This window comes from Somniosus microcephalus, chromosome 2, assembly GCF_052327205.1.
Source record: "Somniosus microcephalus isolate GS21.2 chromosome 2, FLI_Smic_1.0, whole genome shotgun sequence".
In the NCBI taxonomy this organism is placed as follows: Eukaryota; Metazoa; Chordata; class Chondrichthyes; order Squaliformes; family Somniosidae; genus Somniosus; species Somniosus microcephalus.
Window position 1 is genome coordinate 96522065 of NC_140988.1, and position 17860 is coordinate 96539924.

The 17860-nt window shown below is 41.6% G+C and overlaps 1 protein-coding gene across 1 annotated transcript in view; it reads left to right on the plus strand.

Annotated features, from left to right (window-relative positions):
• Positions 1-17860, plus strand: part of tmem184c (transmembrane protein 184C) — a 38048-nt gene that overhangs the window by 12939 nt on the left and 7249 nt on the right. The window contains exons 5-8 of the mRNA XM_086011490.1: positions 7996-8070; positions 15380-15473; positions 16122-16234; positions 16752-16851. Coding sequence (XP_085867616.1) covers positions 7996-8070; positions 15380-15473; positions 16122-16234; positions 16752-16851 — 382 coding nt within the window. The remainder of the gene's footprint in view (positions 1-7995; positions 8071-15379; positions 15474-16121; positions 16235-16751; positions 16852-17860) is intronic.

A 17860-nucleotide genomic window follows, 5' to 3' on the forward strand; every position in this document is an offset into this window, starting at 1 on the left:
ATTCAATCAAGTTAATCAGACATGACCTTCCCTTAACAAATCAATGCTGACCGTCCTTGATTAATCCGTATCTTTCTAAATAAAGATTTATCCTGTCTCTCAGACCTTTTTCCAATAATTTTCCCACCACCGAGGTTAGGCTGACTGGCCTGTAATAACACAGTCTATCCCTTTCTCCCTTTTTTAACAAAGGTACAACGTTAGCAGTCCTCCAGCACCACTCCTGTAGCCAGAGGGGATTGGAAAATGATGGTCAGAGCCTCCGCTATTTCCTCTTTTGCTTCTCTTAACAGCCTGGGATACATTTCATCCGGGCCTGGGGATTTATCCACTTTCAAAGCTGATAAGCCCTTTAATACTTCCTCTCACTGTGTTTATTTCATCTAATATTTAACACCCCTCCTCCCTGATTGGAGTGTCTGCATCACCCCTCTCTTTTATGAAAACAGATGCAAAGTATTCATTAAGAACCATACCCACGTCTTCCGCCTCCACACACAGATTACCTTTATGGTCTCTAATGGGCCTTACTCTTTCTTTAGTTATCCTCTTGCTCTTAATGTATTTGTAAAACATCTTTGGCAAGTAAAATCAAGGAAAACCCAAAGTTTTTCATGCTCTCTTTTTGCTTTCCTAATTTCCTTTTTAATTTCACCCACCTCTGCACTTTCTATACTCCTCTAGAGTTTCTGCAGTATTGAGCCCTCGGTATCTGTCATAAGCCTCCTTTTTTTCTTTATCCTACCCTGTAAGTGCCTAATCGAAAGATAAGGTGCTGTTCCTTGAGCTTCGTTGGAACAGTGTAAGAGGCCAAGGACAGAGAGGTCAGAGTGGGAGTGGAGCGGAGAATTAAAGTGACAGGCAACCAGAAGCTCAGGGTCACACTTGCGGACTGAACGGAGGTGTTCTGCAAAGCGGTCGCCCAATCTGTGTTTGGTCTCCCCAATGTAGAGGAGACCGCATCGTGAGCAACAAATACAGTATACTAAATTGCAAGAAGTACAAGTCACTCGCTGTTTCACCTGGAAGGAGTGTTTGGGGCCCTGGACAGTGGGAAGGGAGGAGGTAAAAGGGCAGGTGTTGCATCTCCTGTGCTTGCACAGGAAGGTGCTGTGGGAAGGGAGGGGGTGTTTGGGGTAATTGAAGAGTGGACTAGGGTGTCGCGGAGAGAGCGGTCCCTTTGGAATGAGGGGAGGGGAAGATGTGTTTGGTGATGGGATCATGCTGGAGGTGGCGGAGGATGATCCGTTGAATGTGGAAGCTGCTGGGGTGAAAGGTGAGGACAAGGGGAACACTATCATGGTTCTAGGAGGGAGGGGAAGGGGTGAGAGTAGAAGTGCGGGAAATGGAGCGGACACAGTCGAGAGCCATATCAACCATGGTAGAGGGGAATTCTCAGTTGAGGAAAAGGGAAGATATATCGGAAGCGCTAGTATGGAAGGTGGCATTGTCAAAACAGATGCGAAGGAGACTGAGAAACAGGGAGAATGGGATAGAGTCCTTATAGGAAACAGGGTGGTAGGTTCTATAAACTGTTAAAGATTGAAACCCCACCAAGTATTAAAAGATGGCAATTCACACTTTTTTTTTCTGTCAGAAGATGTAATGATTGAAAACTTGTTTACTTGCCTGTTGAGAATACCTAGAATTTCTTCAAAGAAGTTTCCTTAGTAAAGAAAAGGCAGAGGTGTGAGAAGTTGCCTGGACTGGGTCTAATTGCTGTTCATTGTGTCTTCTAGTTCACTAATTTCAACTGTATTCCCAAGTGACTCTGGTGAGATGGAATTGAGTCCAGAGGCATGTGATTGTGTGAAAACACTCATCAGAAGATTTAGTTTAAAGGATCCAAGAATGCAAAATGTCCTGTTTCGCTTTCAGAAAATGGTTAAAAGTATCGGGCACAGTTAGAATGAATGAACTTTCATTTATAAACTCTCTTTTACATCAGAATGCCTCAAAAGCACTTCAAAGCCAATTAAGTACTTTTGCAGTAATAAAAACAGAAAATGCTGGAAATACTCCGCAGGTCAGGCAGCATCTGTGGAGAGAGAAAGAGATAACGTTTCAGGTCGATGACCTTTTGTCATCGACCTGAATCATTAGCTCTGTTTCTCTCTCCACAGATGCTGCCTGACCTGCTGAGTATTTCCAGCATTTTCTGTTTTTATTTCAGATTTCAGGCATCTGCAGTGTTTTGCTTAAGTACTTTTGCAGTGCTGTTAGTTAGATGTGCAAATGCAGCAGCCAATTTATCCCACAAACAACAAATGAGCACCTTTTAATGTAGAAAAATCTCCCAAGGCGCTTCTCAGGCGCAGTAATCAAACAAGATTTAACACCGAGCAATATAAGGAGATATTAGGACAGGTGGCCAAAAGCTTGGTCAAAGAGATAGATTTTAAGGAGCATCTTGAGAGAGAGGTTTAGGGAGGGAGATTGGGGCCTAGGCAGATGAAGGCATGGTCGCCAGTGGTGGAGCAATTGAAATCGGGGATGCGCAAGAGGTCTTGGAGGCTTGTAGGGCTGGAGGAGGTTAGAGATAGGGAGGAGCAAGGTCGTGGAGGCATTTGATAACTAGAATGAACATTTTTAAATCGTACCTTTTGCCAGACCGGGAGCCAATGTAGGTCAGTGAGCACAGGGGTGATGGGTGAATGGGACTTGGTGTGAGTTAGGATAAGGGCAGCAGAGTTTTGGATGAGCTCAAGTTTAGAAGCTGGGAGGCTGGCCAGGAGTGCAGGAGTCGAGTCTCTAAATAACCAGTGCATGGTTGAGGGTTTCAGCAGCAGATAAGCTGAGGCAGGCGCAGCAACAAGTGATGTTGCAGAAGTGGAAGTCGGTGGTCTTGGCAATTGGGAGGATATGAGGTCAGAAACTTGGCTCCTGGTCAGATATGATGCCAAGGTTGTGAACGGTCTGGTTCACCCTCTGACATTGCCCAGGGAGAGGGATGGAGTCGGTAGCTAGGCAATGGTTTTTGTGGCAAGGACTGAAGACAATGGCTTCGGTCTTCCCAATATTTTCTTGTAATAAGTGTCAGCCTTGGCTCCTTGGCTCTTGCCTCTGAATCAGAAGGTTGTGGGTTCAAGCCCCACTCCAGAGACTTGAGCACATAATCCAGGCTGACACTTCAGTGCAGTACTGAGGGAGCGCTGCATGGTCTGAGGTGCCGTTTTTGAGCTGAGGCGTTAAACCGAGGCCCCGTCTGTCCTCGTAATCTCGTGCCACTTTTCAAAAAAGAGCTGAAGAGTTCTCCCATTGTCTTGTCCAACATTTATTTTTCAACCAACATCACTTTTTAAAAAAAAAACACACATGATCTGATCATTTATCTAATTTCTGTTTGTGGGACCTTGCTGTGCATAAATTGGCTTTTGTGTTTCCTACATTACAACAGTAACTACACTTCAAAAGTACTTAAATGTCTGTGAAGCACTTTGGGACGACCTGAGGTGGTGAAAAGCACTGTTTAAATGCAAGTTCATTTCTTTTTTTCTTCTGTCTTTAGAGTTTAGTGGTTTTATCCAGAACTAGATGGCCTGTCAGTTTTTTTTTTTGCCTATTAAAGAAGTCAGGATTATATGATGAGCTGCCTAATGCTATTTTCAGTGCTATGAAGGTGGATTGTTAACTGAGGTGCACTATTTTTGGTCACCTCACGCGTTGCACTGAATCATACAAGACGCATTCTATGGAGGTTGCCTTTAGGTGAGCATGAATAAAGAGCATTAGGAGAGACCCTGAATCATAAGAATATTGCTCTCAGTTGTAGCATTTGAGATGGTTTATTTTATTTTTATGTATCATGAAACTAAGATTTTATTTGTTTTGTGATTTAATGGAGCCATAAAAGTTTACAGCACAGAAGGTGATTATTTGTATCATTTGTTTCAGTGCTGTCCTTCGCTAGTACAGTCCTAAACTAATCCCACTGCCTTGCTTTCTCCCTCCCAATATCCCTGTATCATCTTCTGCTTCAAATGATTATCTACTCTTCTCTTTAAAAATGCATTGGCCAGAAGTCCTCAACTGTGGCAAAGCATTCCATGCTCTTAACAACTGTGAAAACGTTTTTCCAAACCTCATTCCTCGACCTCCTCGCTGATTTCCCCAATCGGAGCAAATGGTCTTTCCCCATCAAAACCCTACATGATCTTAAATACCTCTATTAAATCTCCTCTTTAACTTTACCTGATCCAGTGGATATAGTATCTTAAGTCTCTCCTCCTTGCTATAGTATCCCATACCTGGCATCATCATTGTGAATCTATGCTGTATGCTCTCTGGCCTTAATGTTGCCCAAAACTGCACCAAGTATTCCAACTGTGGCCTAATCAATCTGTACAAATTTATTTTGCTCTTTATGCACCTGCATGAAGACGGAAGGGTGTCCATTCACAGGTATGTTGCTATCTTACTATGGGTGGTAGAGGCAGAAATTCTCATCACATTTAAGAAGTATTTGGATATGCACTTGAAGTGCTGTAACCTACAAGGCTATGGACCAAGAGCTGGAAAGTGGGATTAGGCTGGATAGCTTTTTTTCGGCCGGCACAGACACCGAATGGCCTCCTTCTGTGCCGTAAATTTCTATGATTCTTTATCCTATAAGCCAGGTATCTGCTTAATATATAATAGGGCCATTCTCCTAAAGTTGCAAAAGTTTCAAACCTAATAACTTTAGAAATCCGAGCATCTGCAAACGTGTTCATAGGGATTGGAAGGGGAGAGCATTGAAATTACAGAAAAGCATGACCTTTTTAAATCTTAAATCAGGAAATGGTCACCTACAGTTAACTTAATTGAAATTTGCTTTGTAAATGTTTCCAAATCGAGGACCTACTTCTTGGATTATGTTACCCTGTGGTACTTCTAAACTCCTATAAAGGTGCAGCATAATTTGCTTTGACTACCTTTGGTAGCCAAGTTTCATGGCTGTTTATAATTTAATTCTAGGTACATTTTCTTTCAGACTGGAGTATGTATGACAATGAGGAGAATAGTATTCGAACAATGACAGACAGGTAAAGACCCTCTGGTCCATCAAGCCTGTCCCACACAATTGCAATACCTTGTGTATCACAATATATACACTCCACCCCACCCGAAACCATGTGATCACCTGGGGGAGGCAAAAAAAGATAAAATTTGGGGGGGGGAAATCTGGGAAATTTCTCTCTGACCCATCTAAGCGATCAAAACTAGTCCAGGAGATCACTCTGGCCCTGAACTCCCTGCAGTACCTACCTTCTGTAAGAGGTGATCTCCACCCTAGCCAGAATTCAGCGAGTTCACGTCCACCACACGACACGGCAGCCTGTTTCAGAGGTCCACTATTCTCTGGCAAAAGAACCACCTCCTGACCTCTAACCTAGATCTGGCCTTGTACAATTTAAATTTGTGACCCCTGGTCCTGCCTAACCTATTAAATTGAAATAAACTGTCAGCTGAAGTAATAGACTTCAGTAGAACATAGACAGATTGGTGAAATGGACAGACATATGGCAGATGAAATTTAATGCAGAGAAGTATGAAGTGATACATTTTGGTAGGAAGAATAAAGAGAGGCAATATAAGCTAAATGGTACCATTTTAAAGGGGGTGCAGGAACAGAAACCTGTGGGTGTGTGTACACAAATCTTTGAGGGTGGCAAGATTTTTTATTTATTCATTCACGAGATGTGGACGTCGCTGGCAAGGCCGGCATTTATGCCCATCCCTAATTGCCCTGGAGAAGGTGGTGGTGAGCTGCTGCCTTGAACCAGTGCATTCCATGTGGTGAGGATACTCCAGTACTGTTAGGTAGGGAATTCCAGGATTTTGATCCAGCAATGATGAAGGAACGATGATATATTTCCAAGTCAGGGTGGTGTGTAACTTGGTGGTGGTCCCATGCGCCTACTGCTCTTGTCCTTCTAGATGGTCGAGGGTTTGGGAGGGGCTGTCGAAGAAGCCTTGGCGAGTTGCTGCAGTGCATCTTGTAGATGGTACATGCTGCAGCTGTGTTGCGCTGTAAAGGAATGAGCCATACCTATTCAGAAAAATACACCATCCCATGAACAGAATTCTGACTTTATTAAAACATGACAAACTGGGTTTAAAAATCTAAAAGCCTCAATGACCTAAAGCTGTAAATACAGGCTTTTGAGATAAGATGAGTTGTTAACACAAAGCTGTAAACAAGACAGGCTTTTGAAATGGGAATTGGTTGTTGACACTGAAACAGTGGCCCTATTGAAGCAGCAGGTTGGAAGTTCCAAGAAGTCTGCAGTTTGGAAAGAACACAATAGCTATCCCCAGTTTAAAGTGTTATAAACTAACACTTTGGAAAGAAACACAGAAAGATTAAAGAACCATATGCCTTCATAAATATGACATCAATAGATGCACCAAGCAATCACATGGTTTTTGTATTGAAAATGGAACACATAGGAGACGCTAAGTCTGCTTACAACCAGCTACGGTAATTTAAGAATTGAATAGAAGACCTTTGTAAAAATGGCATCAAATAGATACATCTGTTATAACTTTTTTATAAGTTTTGAACACCTACACAGCAGACAGAATTCTGCAAGCTAACAGCTAAATTGACAGTAAGAATAGAAAGAAGTCAACAGAAAGATGACTAGAGATAATTAACTTACATCAGCAGAAAACTTCAAAGGATATACCACTGAAAAAGGGTATAAAATATAGAACTTTCAAATAGGAAAACAGGTCGCTGGAAGGGGCAAAGCATTCTCGCACTTCAGAGACAGGCTCTAAGTTTTTAACTGAGTCTTGGGTAATCAAAGGGATTTGATTTTGGTGGATATCCTGGATTAGAAATAAGTAAGAAATTTAAAAATGTAACTAAGTTAAGATTTGAGAATAAGGATCTCTGAGAATAAGAATTGTAAGCTATTTGTTTTTGGAACTGTTAAAGTTGCGATTGAATCACCAGCTGTTAACTACATGTCGGTTCTTTAATAAATCCAAATATTTTTAGAATTGTCTCACATAGTACTTCTGTATCAAACTCGCGAACTCAATCTCTGTACACTCTTTGGTGAGGAGTTGCAGAATTCTGGGGGAGTTTTCCGGACCCTCATAATATCCGGAAGGTTACAGTCTAGTTAAACTTATTAAAAGTGCTATCTGGAGGATGGTAACATCTTCAAGTCGTTCCTTTCCTTTAGGGAGAGATAGTCTGGACCTTTAGACCCAATTAAGCATCTTATAGGATTTGGCTATCTCTAACTTTAGTTGAAGGTGAACACGCCTGATCCGGGGTAGCCCTAAAAAGGGCTAGGACTAGTAATTATCCCTTCAGTGCTGTTGAGCTTCTTGAGTGTTGTTGGAGCTGCACTCATCCAGGCAAATGGAGAGTATTCCATCACACTCCTGATTTGTCCCTTTGTAGGTGGTGGAAAAACTTTGGGAGTCAGGAGGTGAGTCACTCACTGCAGAACACCCAGCCTCTGACCTGACCTTTTTAGCCACAGTATTTATGTGGCTGGTCCAGTTAAGTTTCTGGTCAATGGTGACACCCCCCCCCCCCCCCCCCCCCCCCCCCCAAACAAGGATGTTGATGGTGGGGGATTTGACAGTGGTAATGCCATTGAATATCAAGGGTAGATAGTTAGACTTGCTCTTATTGGAGATGATCATTGCTTGTCACTTTTGTGGCGCGAATGCTACTTGCCATTTATCAGACCAAGCCTTGATGTTGTCCAGGTCTTGCTGCATACGGGCACGAACTGTTTCATTATCTGAGGAATCCGCGGAACTGAACACTGTGCAGTCATCGGTGAACGTCCCCACTTCTGACCTTTTATGATTGGAAGTTCAGATTTCATATTCGTTTAAAATGCTAATTGTATCATGTTTCACTGTAGGTCACAAGTTTTGAGAGCAGTAGTGTTATCCATTACCTGCTGTATTCAGAACCTTCTGTATATTGCTCCAAATGAATGCTCATCCTGATGACCTTTTTGCTTGTGCTTTCTTTGGTAGGGTGTTGCTGTTCAGGTGCAAGCTTGGAGTTTTGCAGTACACTGTTGTCAGACCATTTACAACAATCATTGCATTGTAAGTAATATTGTATGCAAATATTTATACCTTTTTTGTGTCTGCCTGCATTTGTCTGAGGCTCCAAACACTTCTGTTACACATCAATCTGTATTTTTCTCCAATCTAGTATGCTGCATTCACTTGCTGATAGTGTTGTCTCTTTTTCTATTGGGAAAACCTAATGCAGATGGATGACCACTTTGCTGAGTGCATCTCTTTTGCCTGTCCAGTGGGGGTGGGAGTAAATTAGGCCCATCAGGAGAATCCTGCCAGAAGAAACAATTTTGCCTTATTTACTCTATCAAAACCCTTCATAATTTGAACATTGCTATTAAATCTCCCCTTAACCTTCTCTGCTCTAAGAGAACAACCCCAGCTTCTCCAATCTCTCTAAGTAACTGAAGTCCCTCATCCCTGGTACCAATCTAGTAAATTTCTTCTGCTATTGTGTGACACAAAGCACTTTACACTTCTTTCCAGCATCTCAAAATTGAATTGCTGCTGTCTGTTTGTGAAAGTGGTTAGCTCAGTTGAACTCTTGATCTGTACCTCTTGTTCTCCTCCTCTTTGTCCTCTTGAACACATTTTGACTTGACAGTCCTTTTAAAAATAAAATTGTCATCCAGCCTGACCATGTCAGTTCTGATGAAGTGTCATGTCTGAAACATAAGCCTATCGGTATCATTCATATAGCTGTATCATTAATCTTTTTGTTTAGCTACCCCCCTACACTGACAAAGGAGTCAGAGTATGCAAACATTTACTGTCATTTAGGGACCTCGGCTGATTCTGAAATTAATTTGCGTTACTGCCACAAAAATATTCCAAATGTCAATTTTGATGCTGCATTTTATCTTTTTTTTTAAAATAATGCCTTGTCATGTGATGATGGCTAATACATGTACCACTCCTTGTTCCTCTCGATGAACAGTAAGACTTTCGCAAGTAGAAATTTGTATTGAAAAACTCATTAGCAACAAAAAGGTGATCCACAGGAGACAATATCAACTCAAAGGGTAAATTATTTTGCTGGTGGCAGTGACTGATGATAAACTCCTGAAGTAAATTTTGCTGGCAATGTCTACTACAAACCGTACATAGAAACTCAGTAGCCAATAATTCAGGCTTGTACTCTAAAATATGAATGCAGAATAGATTGTGTGCATTATAAAAGTTGGGTGGGAGTATGTTGCATGGAAACTAACTATGGTTACAATGAGTGTGGATATTTGTTCAATTGCAAAATACCCCATAGAACTACTAGTGTGATGCAAAATTTTTACAACTTGTGTACATGATCGCAAGGCCACACAACAACGAATTGCATTTATACAGTGCCATTAACACAGTATAACGTCCCAAGACACTTCACAGGAGCGTTATCAAACAAAAATTGACGCCAAGCCACATAAAGTGATATTGGGACAAGTGACCAAAACTTAAAAACATCTTAAGGGAGGTGGGAGAGCGAGGTGCAGAAGTTCTGGGGGGAATTCCAGAGCTTAAGGCACGACTGCCAGTAGTGGAGCAAAGAAACTTGCGGAGCATTAGAGACCAGAATTGGAGAAGCGCAGCAACCTCGGAGGGTTACTGGGCTGGAGGAGGTTGGCGATGCTGTGGGAGAAATTTGAAAACAAGGATGACAATTTTAAAATCAAGACATTGCCGGATCGGGAGCCAATGTAGGTCAGCGAACACTGGTGACGTGTGAACGGGACTTGGTGTGAGTTAGGACATGGGCAGCAGAGTTTTGGATGAGCTCAAGTTACATAGATAATTTGGAATCTGAAGTACAATTTAAAATATTGCCGATGACACCAAATTGGGGGGTGTAGTTAGTAGAGAAGGACTGCAACAAAATACCGGAAGGCATTAATAAACTTGCAGAATGAGTGTGCAATTGGCAAATGAGCTTCAGTATAGAGAAAAGTGTGAGGTGGTACATTTTGGTAGGAAGATTAAGGACGCCACATACTCTTTGGAAAATAAGTGTCTAAATGGGGTAAAGGGACAGAGTGATCTGGGGCTACAGATACACAAATCACTAACAGTCGCAACACCGGTTAATAAGGCCATAAAAGCAAACAAAGCACTGAGGTTCATTTCTAGAGGGATAGAATTGAAAAGCAGAGAACTTATGTTAAACTTGTATAGAACCTTGGTTAGGCATTGGGTTCTCAACCGTGGGTCCGCGAGAAGATTTCAGAGTCAACCAGTTGATTTGTCCCATCAGTATACAGGGGCGACGGATGGCATAAACATCAGTAGTTTACCCTGTATATTGAGACGAGTGGAATAGTCTCAGCTATAAAGACTGCATGTGCAGTCAATTCAGGTTCTTGCTGTTGGACACCATTTGAACACTTAGACATGTCCCTTTGCGTGTCACTAACTTTTACAGCAGTATTTATCTCGTTGCTTTTAACTATTAAATAATAGTGGGGAAATCCACGAGTCAGTCCGGTATTGCGTGGGCCGAGGTAGCACCAGCCTTCCTTTCAACCCTTTTCTTTCTCTTCATGCGGAGCTGCCCTCTGTTGGTTGGAAGCTGCTTGCGTGTTTGAAAAGAGCACCACCACGTGGCCTTGGAGGGTGTTGCGGGGGGGTGTGGGATAGAGGGAAAGGAATGAGAGACATTCCAGTCTCTAGGCCTGCGGCAAGGCCATAATAATTGGGATCCAGTGTGACTCTCCTTCAATGTCTTCAGTCTAAGTTAAGAAAATAGCTGGATGTATTATCACGATTATCCTTGTACCTCAGACTCCGAGCTTTATATTTATGGCCTTGTGCTTCTCTGACAGACGGATAGGCCTAGTCGGGGTGCTCGTGCCCTTTGAGATACCACCAGTTATTTGTGAAAGGGTTGGGGAGGAGGGCTGCCTTTGTCACTAAAGGATTTATGGCGATGAGGTCGGGTGGGTAAAGTCGTTCAGGGCCCTGTTTATTTCTCCATTTCTCTCGTGCCATCTGCACCCGCCATTACTGGTGCTGTTAATTCAAGTCGCTGGCTTTCACTGCCGTGTTGGGGTTTGATATCAAAATACGAGGGAAGTTCTGTTTCTGAAATGGAGGATGTGGACCTGGAATTTTAGCCCAGTCCGACCAAGTGTGCACAAAACAGGCCTGTGGTGAGCACTGCACTTGTTGCTTCTGGTTCATTTCCTATTAAGCAAATGGTGGTTGGGGTGGAGAAGACCTTGGGTAGCAAATGGGTGCCTAATGTAAATTTAGGATAAAAACCAAAAATGCTGGAAATACTCCGCAGGTCAGGCAACATCTGTGGAGAGGGAAACAGAGTTAATGTTTTGGGTTGATGACCTTTCATCAGACCTGAAACGTTAACTGTGTTTCTCTCTCCACAGATGCCGTCTGATCTGTTGAGTATTTCCAGCATTTTCTGTTTTTATTTTGGGTTTCCAGCATCTGCAGTATTTTGCTTATGTAAATTTAGAACGTAATAAATTCTTCTTTTACGTAAGGTGTAATAGAGCTACTAATAACTAATTTTTATACGGAAAAAATACTTGTGTTAAAGTGGGTCTGTGGAATTTTTATAACATGGGAGGGGGGCCTCTGAAGCTACAAGGTTGAGAACTCCTGGGTTGCACCACACTTGGAGTACTGTGAACAGTTCTGGTCTCCATAATTATAAAAAGGATATAGAGGCACTGGAGAAGCTGCAAAAAAGATTTACTAGAATGCTACCAGAACACTGAGGTTCTATCTACAGGGAAGATTGAACAGGCTGGGGCTCTTTTCTCGAGAAAAGAGAAGACTGAGAGGTGACCTGATGGAGGTTTTTAAGATTATAAAAGGATTTGATAGGGTAGACCTAGAGAAGATGTTTCCACTTCCGGTGAGAACGGAACTAGGGGCCAACAATGTAAGATTGTTACTAATAAATCCAATAGGGAATTCAGGAGAAACTTCTTTACCCAAAGAGTGGTAAGAATGTGGAACTTGCAACCATATGGAGTAGTTGATGCGACTAACATAGATTTATTTAAGGGAAAGCGAGATAAACGTACGAGGGAGAAAGGACTGGAAGGATGTATTGATGGGGTTAGATGGAGGGTGGGAGGAGGCTCGTGTGGAGCATAAACACTGGCATGAACATTTTGGGCCGAATGGGTTGTTTCTGTGCTGTAAATACTATGTAAATTCACGGATGGTGCAAGATGGGAGGCCGGCCAGGAGAGCATTAGAATAGTCAAGTCTAGAGGTAAGAAAGGCCTGGATGAGTGTTTCGGCAGCAGATGAGCTGAGGCAAGGGTGGAGACTGGTGATGCTACGGAGGTGGAAGTAGGCAGTCTTGGTGGTGGAGAGGATTTGGGGTCGGAAGCTCAGGTCAGGGTCAAATAGGACACCAAGGCTCCGAATGGTCTGGTTCAGCCTCAGACATTGGCGAGGGAGAGGGTTGGAGTTGGTGGTTAGGGAACGGAGTTTGTGGCGGGGACTGAAGACGATGGCTTTGAGCTTCCCGATATTGGAGGAAATTTCTGCTTGTCCAGTACTGGATGTCGGACAAGCAGTGTGATAAATCAGACAGTAGAGGGGTCGAGAGAGGTGATTGTGATGTAGAGCTGGGTGTCGTAAACGTACATGTGGAACATGACATTATGTTTTTGGATGATGTTGCTGAGGGGCATCATGTAGATGAGAAATAGGAGGGGTCCAAGGATCGATCCTTGGAGGCCTCCAGAGGTAATGGAGCGAGAAGAGAAGCCATTGCAGGTGATTCTCTGGCTACGACTGGATAGATGGGAATGGAACCAGTCGAGGGCAGTCCCACTCGGCTGGACAACACCTATAGATACTGAATCAATTGGTAGTCCACGATTTAATGTTTTTCTACAACAAAGGTGCTTTATCTGTCAGATATCTGCACACCTTATGACTTAAGTGTCACCTCATCAGTTTTACAGCTTTATAATGTACTGTATAACACAGCTAGGCAAGAACTCTTAACTGTATGTTCCAAGCTGGTTTAACTCCAGAATTGGGACAGTGGAAATAGTTGCTCTTGCATTTTGGAATCTACATGCCATCAGCCTTTTTAATTACCTGGCAGTACACACATAGACATCCAGTTTTTATTATTTACTTATTTTTTTAAAGAAGTGATCAGAAAGTTAACCAGAGAAGATAATAATTGGGTCTGAATTGAAGCATGGTTTATCTTGGTAAACTTTGCCAAGCTAATCCACTGTAGTTACAACACTGGCTTCTACCTGATGACGTGAAAAATTACCCATATATGTCTGTTATAGCCACAAAAAGCAGGACAAATCTAACCTTTCCAATTATCAGCAAAGTGATGGAAGAAGTAATCAATAATACCATTGAGAACACCTACTGACTTGCACACCGTGGATTATTTCAGGTTCTACCAGAGCCACTCTGACCTTGTTACTGTCTTGCTCCAGACTTGGACGTAAGAACCGTTTGCCAGAGCAGAGGTGAGACTCAACATCAAGGCAATATTCAACTGAGTATAGCCCCAAAGAGCCTTAGCAAAACAGATCTATGGGAAAAGCCTCCAGTAGCTGGAGACTTACCTGACATAAAGAAAATAATCACTGTTGTCCGTGTTGAATCACTACAGCCCCAGTACATCACTGCAGTGTCCTTGGCCCAGCTATTTTCTTCCATGACCCCCGCCCACCGCACCCCCCCCGCCCTTCCCATAAGATCAAAAATCAATTTGTTTGTGATTGTACATGTTCAATTCCATTCACACCACTTGTAATGGAGCAGCTTGTACCAGCCTACAAGAAGATCTGCACAACATACAGGCTTAGGCTGGTAAATGCCAAGCAACATTTGTGCAGTGATTATTCCCAACAAACTCCCCCTGACCTTCAACGACATCATCGCTAGGTGCCTCACGTTCAACATTTTGGATGTCACCGCTGGACCAGGCATCATATCACCATGGCTAGAAGAGCAGAGCAGAGGCTGAGGACCCTGGCGAGTGGCTCATCTCCTGATTTCTCAATGTCTCTTCCACCATATACAAGGTTCAAATCAGCGGTGTGGAGTACTCTACGCTTACCTGGATGGGTGTAGCTGCAACATGCTGAAGAAGTTCAACACCGTCATCCAACCCCTCCACCACCATCCCACTGGCAGCAGTATATCTAACTACAGGATGTTCTGTAGGCCAAACTTGCTTTGTAACACCTCCCAGCCCTGTGGCCTTTACCACTAAGATGGACAAGTGTATCAATGTCATGGGAACACCATCATCTGCAAGTTACCCTCCAAGTCACACACCATTCTGACTTGGACATGTATTGCCATTTCTTCATCATCACTGGGTTATGGAATTCATTACCTAACAATATCATGAGAGCACCATCACCACATGGATTGCAGTGCTTCAAGTAGAAGGCCCACTACCACTTTCTCAGGGCAACTAAGGATGGTGAATAAATCCCCCAAGAACAAAATTTAAAACATTAGTGATTTCTCCCTAATCATGCATCAAATTTATATCATACATGTATAAAACTAATGCTTTTATACTGAACATTTTTCATAGTGCTGGTTGCTTTTAAAAAAAATAAGATCTTGTGATGCTGTTTAGCACTATGCAGGTGAGATGTGCTGTTACTGCAAGTTAGTCTAGGGCAGAAGGAAAGCACAAGTGTGTGGTGTAAATGTATACTCTATCTGTCACCTTTTCTTGCTCCTTCCTCCCCACCCCCCTTCCCATTGTTAAATATTCTCCCCGGGCGCTTATGATGGCACTTAATCTTTTGGTCTAGAAGACAGGATATTGTGCTACAGGCTTATCTTTGGGCACTGAGAGCCATGATTAGCCAACAGTTGGTACGGAACAGTGGGATCGGATTTGTACTATAACTTTTTCTTCTTCCTCTAGTGAGAACTATTGCTATGACATACTTCACCTTGCAGTCATGGCAAGAGCAACTAAGATTTGAGAGGTGATAGTGGGAGGCAGTTAAGTGCTGTTTGATAATTAGCATTTAAATTTGGGCTTTCTAAAAGTAAGTCCAGCACTAGAGCAATCGGTATGTCCAATATCATCCATTTCTTTAAAACTAAATGGGTATTCACAGTTTGAGAGTTCGAACTTCCCAGTTGTGACAAGTAATATAAACAAAGTGGTTCTGATATTAATTGAAGGTAGTACCCAGAGAAGGATCCAGCCGGGTACTCTGGACATAAACATAATTTTTTTTTATTAGCTATACTTTAGGATTTCAGCATTCAAGCCTGGGCAGGCAGACAAGTATGTTCTCAAATGGTGCACAGTACTAATAGGCTGATGATTTAAGAGCAATTTTTCCTTCTCCCAAAGAATCTGCGAACTCGTTGGAGTTTATGATGAGGGGAATTTCAGCTTCAAAAATGCTTGGACGTACTTGGTTATAATTAACAATCTTTCACAACTAGTAAGTCTTACAATATGCACCTGTCTATAAAATGTGTAATTTTTATGTTTCTAGTTTGTTGCATTTGGTTGAAAACTTTTTGGACCGATTTATCGTGTGTTGGTCTTAAATTTAATATTGGGTATTCCATGAAATTTAGCTGAACTCTCCTCACCCATCCCCACATTGCCTAATGAGACTATAGTAATCTCTTTAATTATGTTTGTTGCTGCAGGAAATTTATATGATTTGTAATTATGAAATCAGTGCACCAGGGTTTATCCCGTCACAAAATAGGTTTTTAACTTAAATTTAGTACGGATAGTACATAAATTTCATCAAGTATAGGACATTTTTATTTGATTTTTTTTTTCCTCTGAATCCTTCTAAGTATTGAAGAATGCCTACACCCTATTACAAATACTCAGAAAATGTTCTTAAATAGTTTTACTAAAAATGTAATTCAAATCAGATTAATTGGATGGCAAAAAGATTGCCAAGTTTTTTAATTTAAAAAGAAGCACCTATTTAGAATTGAACAATATTTCTGATGCACTCAAAATTGTATTTAAATCAGTTACATTTTTTCTATATTAAAGGTGCTGTATAAATGCAAGTGGTTGTTTATTACTCTTGTCTTTGGGATTCCGTTTTGCTTTATTTTTGTAGTTTGCCATGTATTGCCTTGTGCTGTTTTATAAAGTGCTGCGAAGTGAACTGAACCCCATACGACCAGTGGGCAAGTTTCTCTGTGTGAAACTGGTTGTCTTTGTATCCTTCTGGTAAGTTTTTTTTTAATGTATTTACGTTTTTTTAAAAAAATCCTTTTTCCTTATTTTCATTTTACTGACCAATAGTTAGAAGTGGAGGGAATAAACATTTAGAACTACCTTATGACTGTTTTATTTCTTGATAAATAAATAAGAATATTATAATTCTCTTAAACAAAGATTCAAACCTGTTGATGCGCTATCAATTACTCATAAAAGACTGAGAGTTAAGAGAGTAACTAAAGGCTTTTATTAACAAAAGAATGAAGGTCTGCCTCGAGTGGTCGACCGGTCCAGAATACAAAAGGCTGGGGAGCAGTCACCTTTATACTAGGACTTGTGGGAGGAGTCAGCCGAGGCATGTTCAGGCATGTACACAGTGGAATACAAACAGTGGTTTACCACACCTGTTAACTTATAAATCAGTTTAATACCTTTTGCAAAATCTGTATCCAGTTTGTTAAATAGCTGTCCTTGACTTCATATTGTTTAAAAAAAAAAAAAAGTTTTCTTTGTCAATCCATTTTAGGCAAGCTGCTTTGATTGCAGTACTTGTGAAAGTTGGCGTAATTTCTGAGAAACACACATGGGACTGGGAAAGTGTAGAAGCTGTGGCTACTGGTCTACAGGTAAATTTAGCAATTAACAGGTCTACGGTAATCTATCTAAAAACCTGCAACCCTTACAGAATTTGCTTCATTTTTTAAAAAAAGGTTCATTTCTGGTCTTCAAAATTAATTTTTCAAAGAAGTTGGGCCTTAGAAATAGATATGTACTTATTAGTAATTGTGCAGATTTGAAGATGTTGCTATCAAATAGTGAACCGTGTCCAATAGAAGTACCTCCAAAATGGAAATTGTTTGGTCAGTAGTTTTGCTGTCTTGGTAAGTACCTGTATTTTAACTATATGGGCAACAGAGAGAAAGTCTACGATAGAATAATCAAACACGAACTCTACATTAGTTACAATCTTCCAAAGCTAGTTAGATTTGGGGACAGTGCTGGGGAATTTGAAAGTATCAGAGACACAAACCAAGTAACTTTTTAGGTGAGTTAATTTAGCGTCAGAAGTGTGGGAAATTGCAAGAATACATCGTGAGTTGGGGGGGGGGAATACATGAGTAGGGAGAGTCAGCATGGTTTTGTGAAAGGTAAGTTAAGTCTAACTTAGTAGAGCTGTTTGGGCATTGACATGGTGCATAGAGCAGGATTAATGGGTGACATAAATGTCGATTATTAGAAGGCAGCTACAGGAAACTTTTTTTTATCCGGCACTGGCGTGGTGCCGGTTTATCAAAAAGTCCAGATTACAGAGAGATATAGTTAAAAGGTACGAGAGCTCTGTACACAGCAACAAATCCAGGCTTCCCTGTTGCTTAGCAGCAGCTGCAGGAACCCCGGCCACAGACCAAGCGTCCTGTTGCTCAAGTGCAGGAACCCCGATTACACAGCCACTAATATGAAGTAAAACTTACCTGAACCTACTCCTGAATTTTGCCGGTTAACAGAGATTTCCGGTTATTTAGGTGCCGGTAAATCAAGAATTTCCTGTAATTATGTTCTGCAAAATAGATTGTGAACTAAAACTGAGAATTGGAGGTAACCACAATGACATAGATAGGAAATTAACTGAGAAAT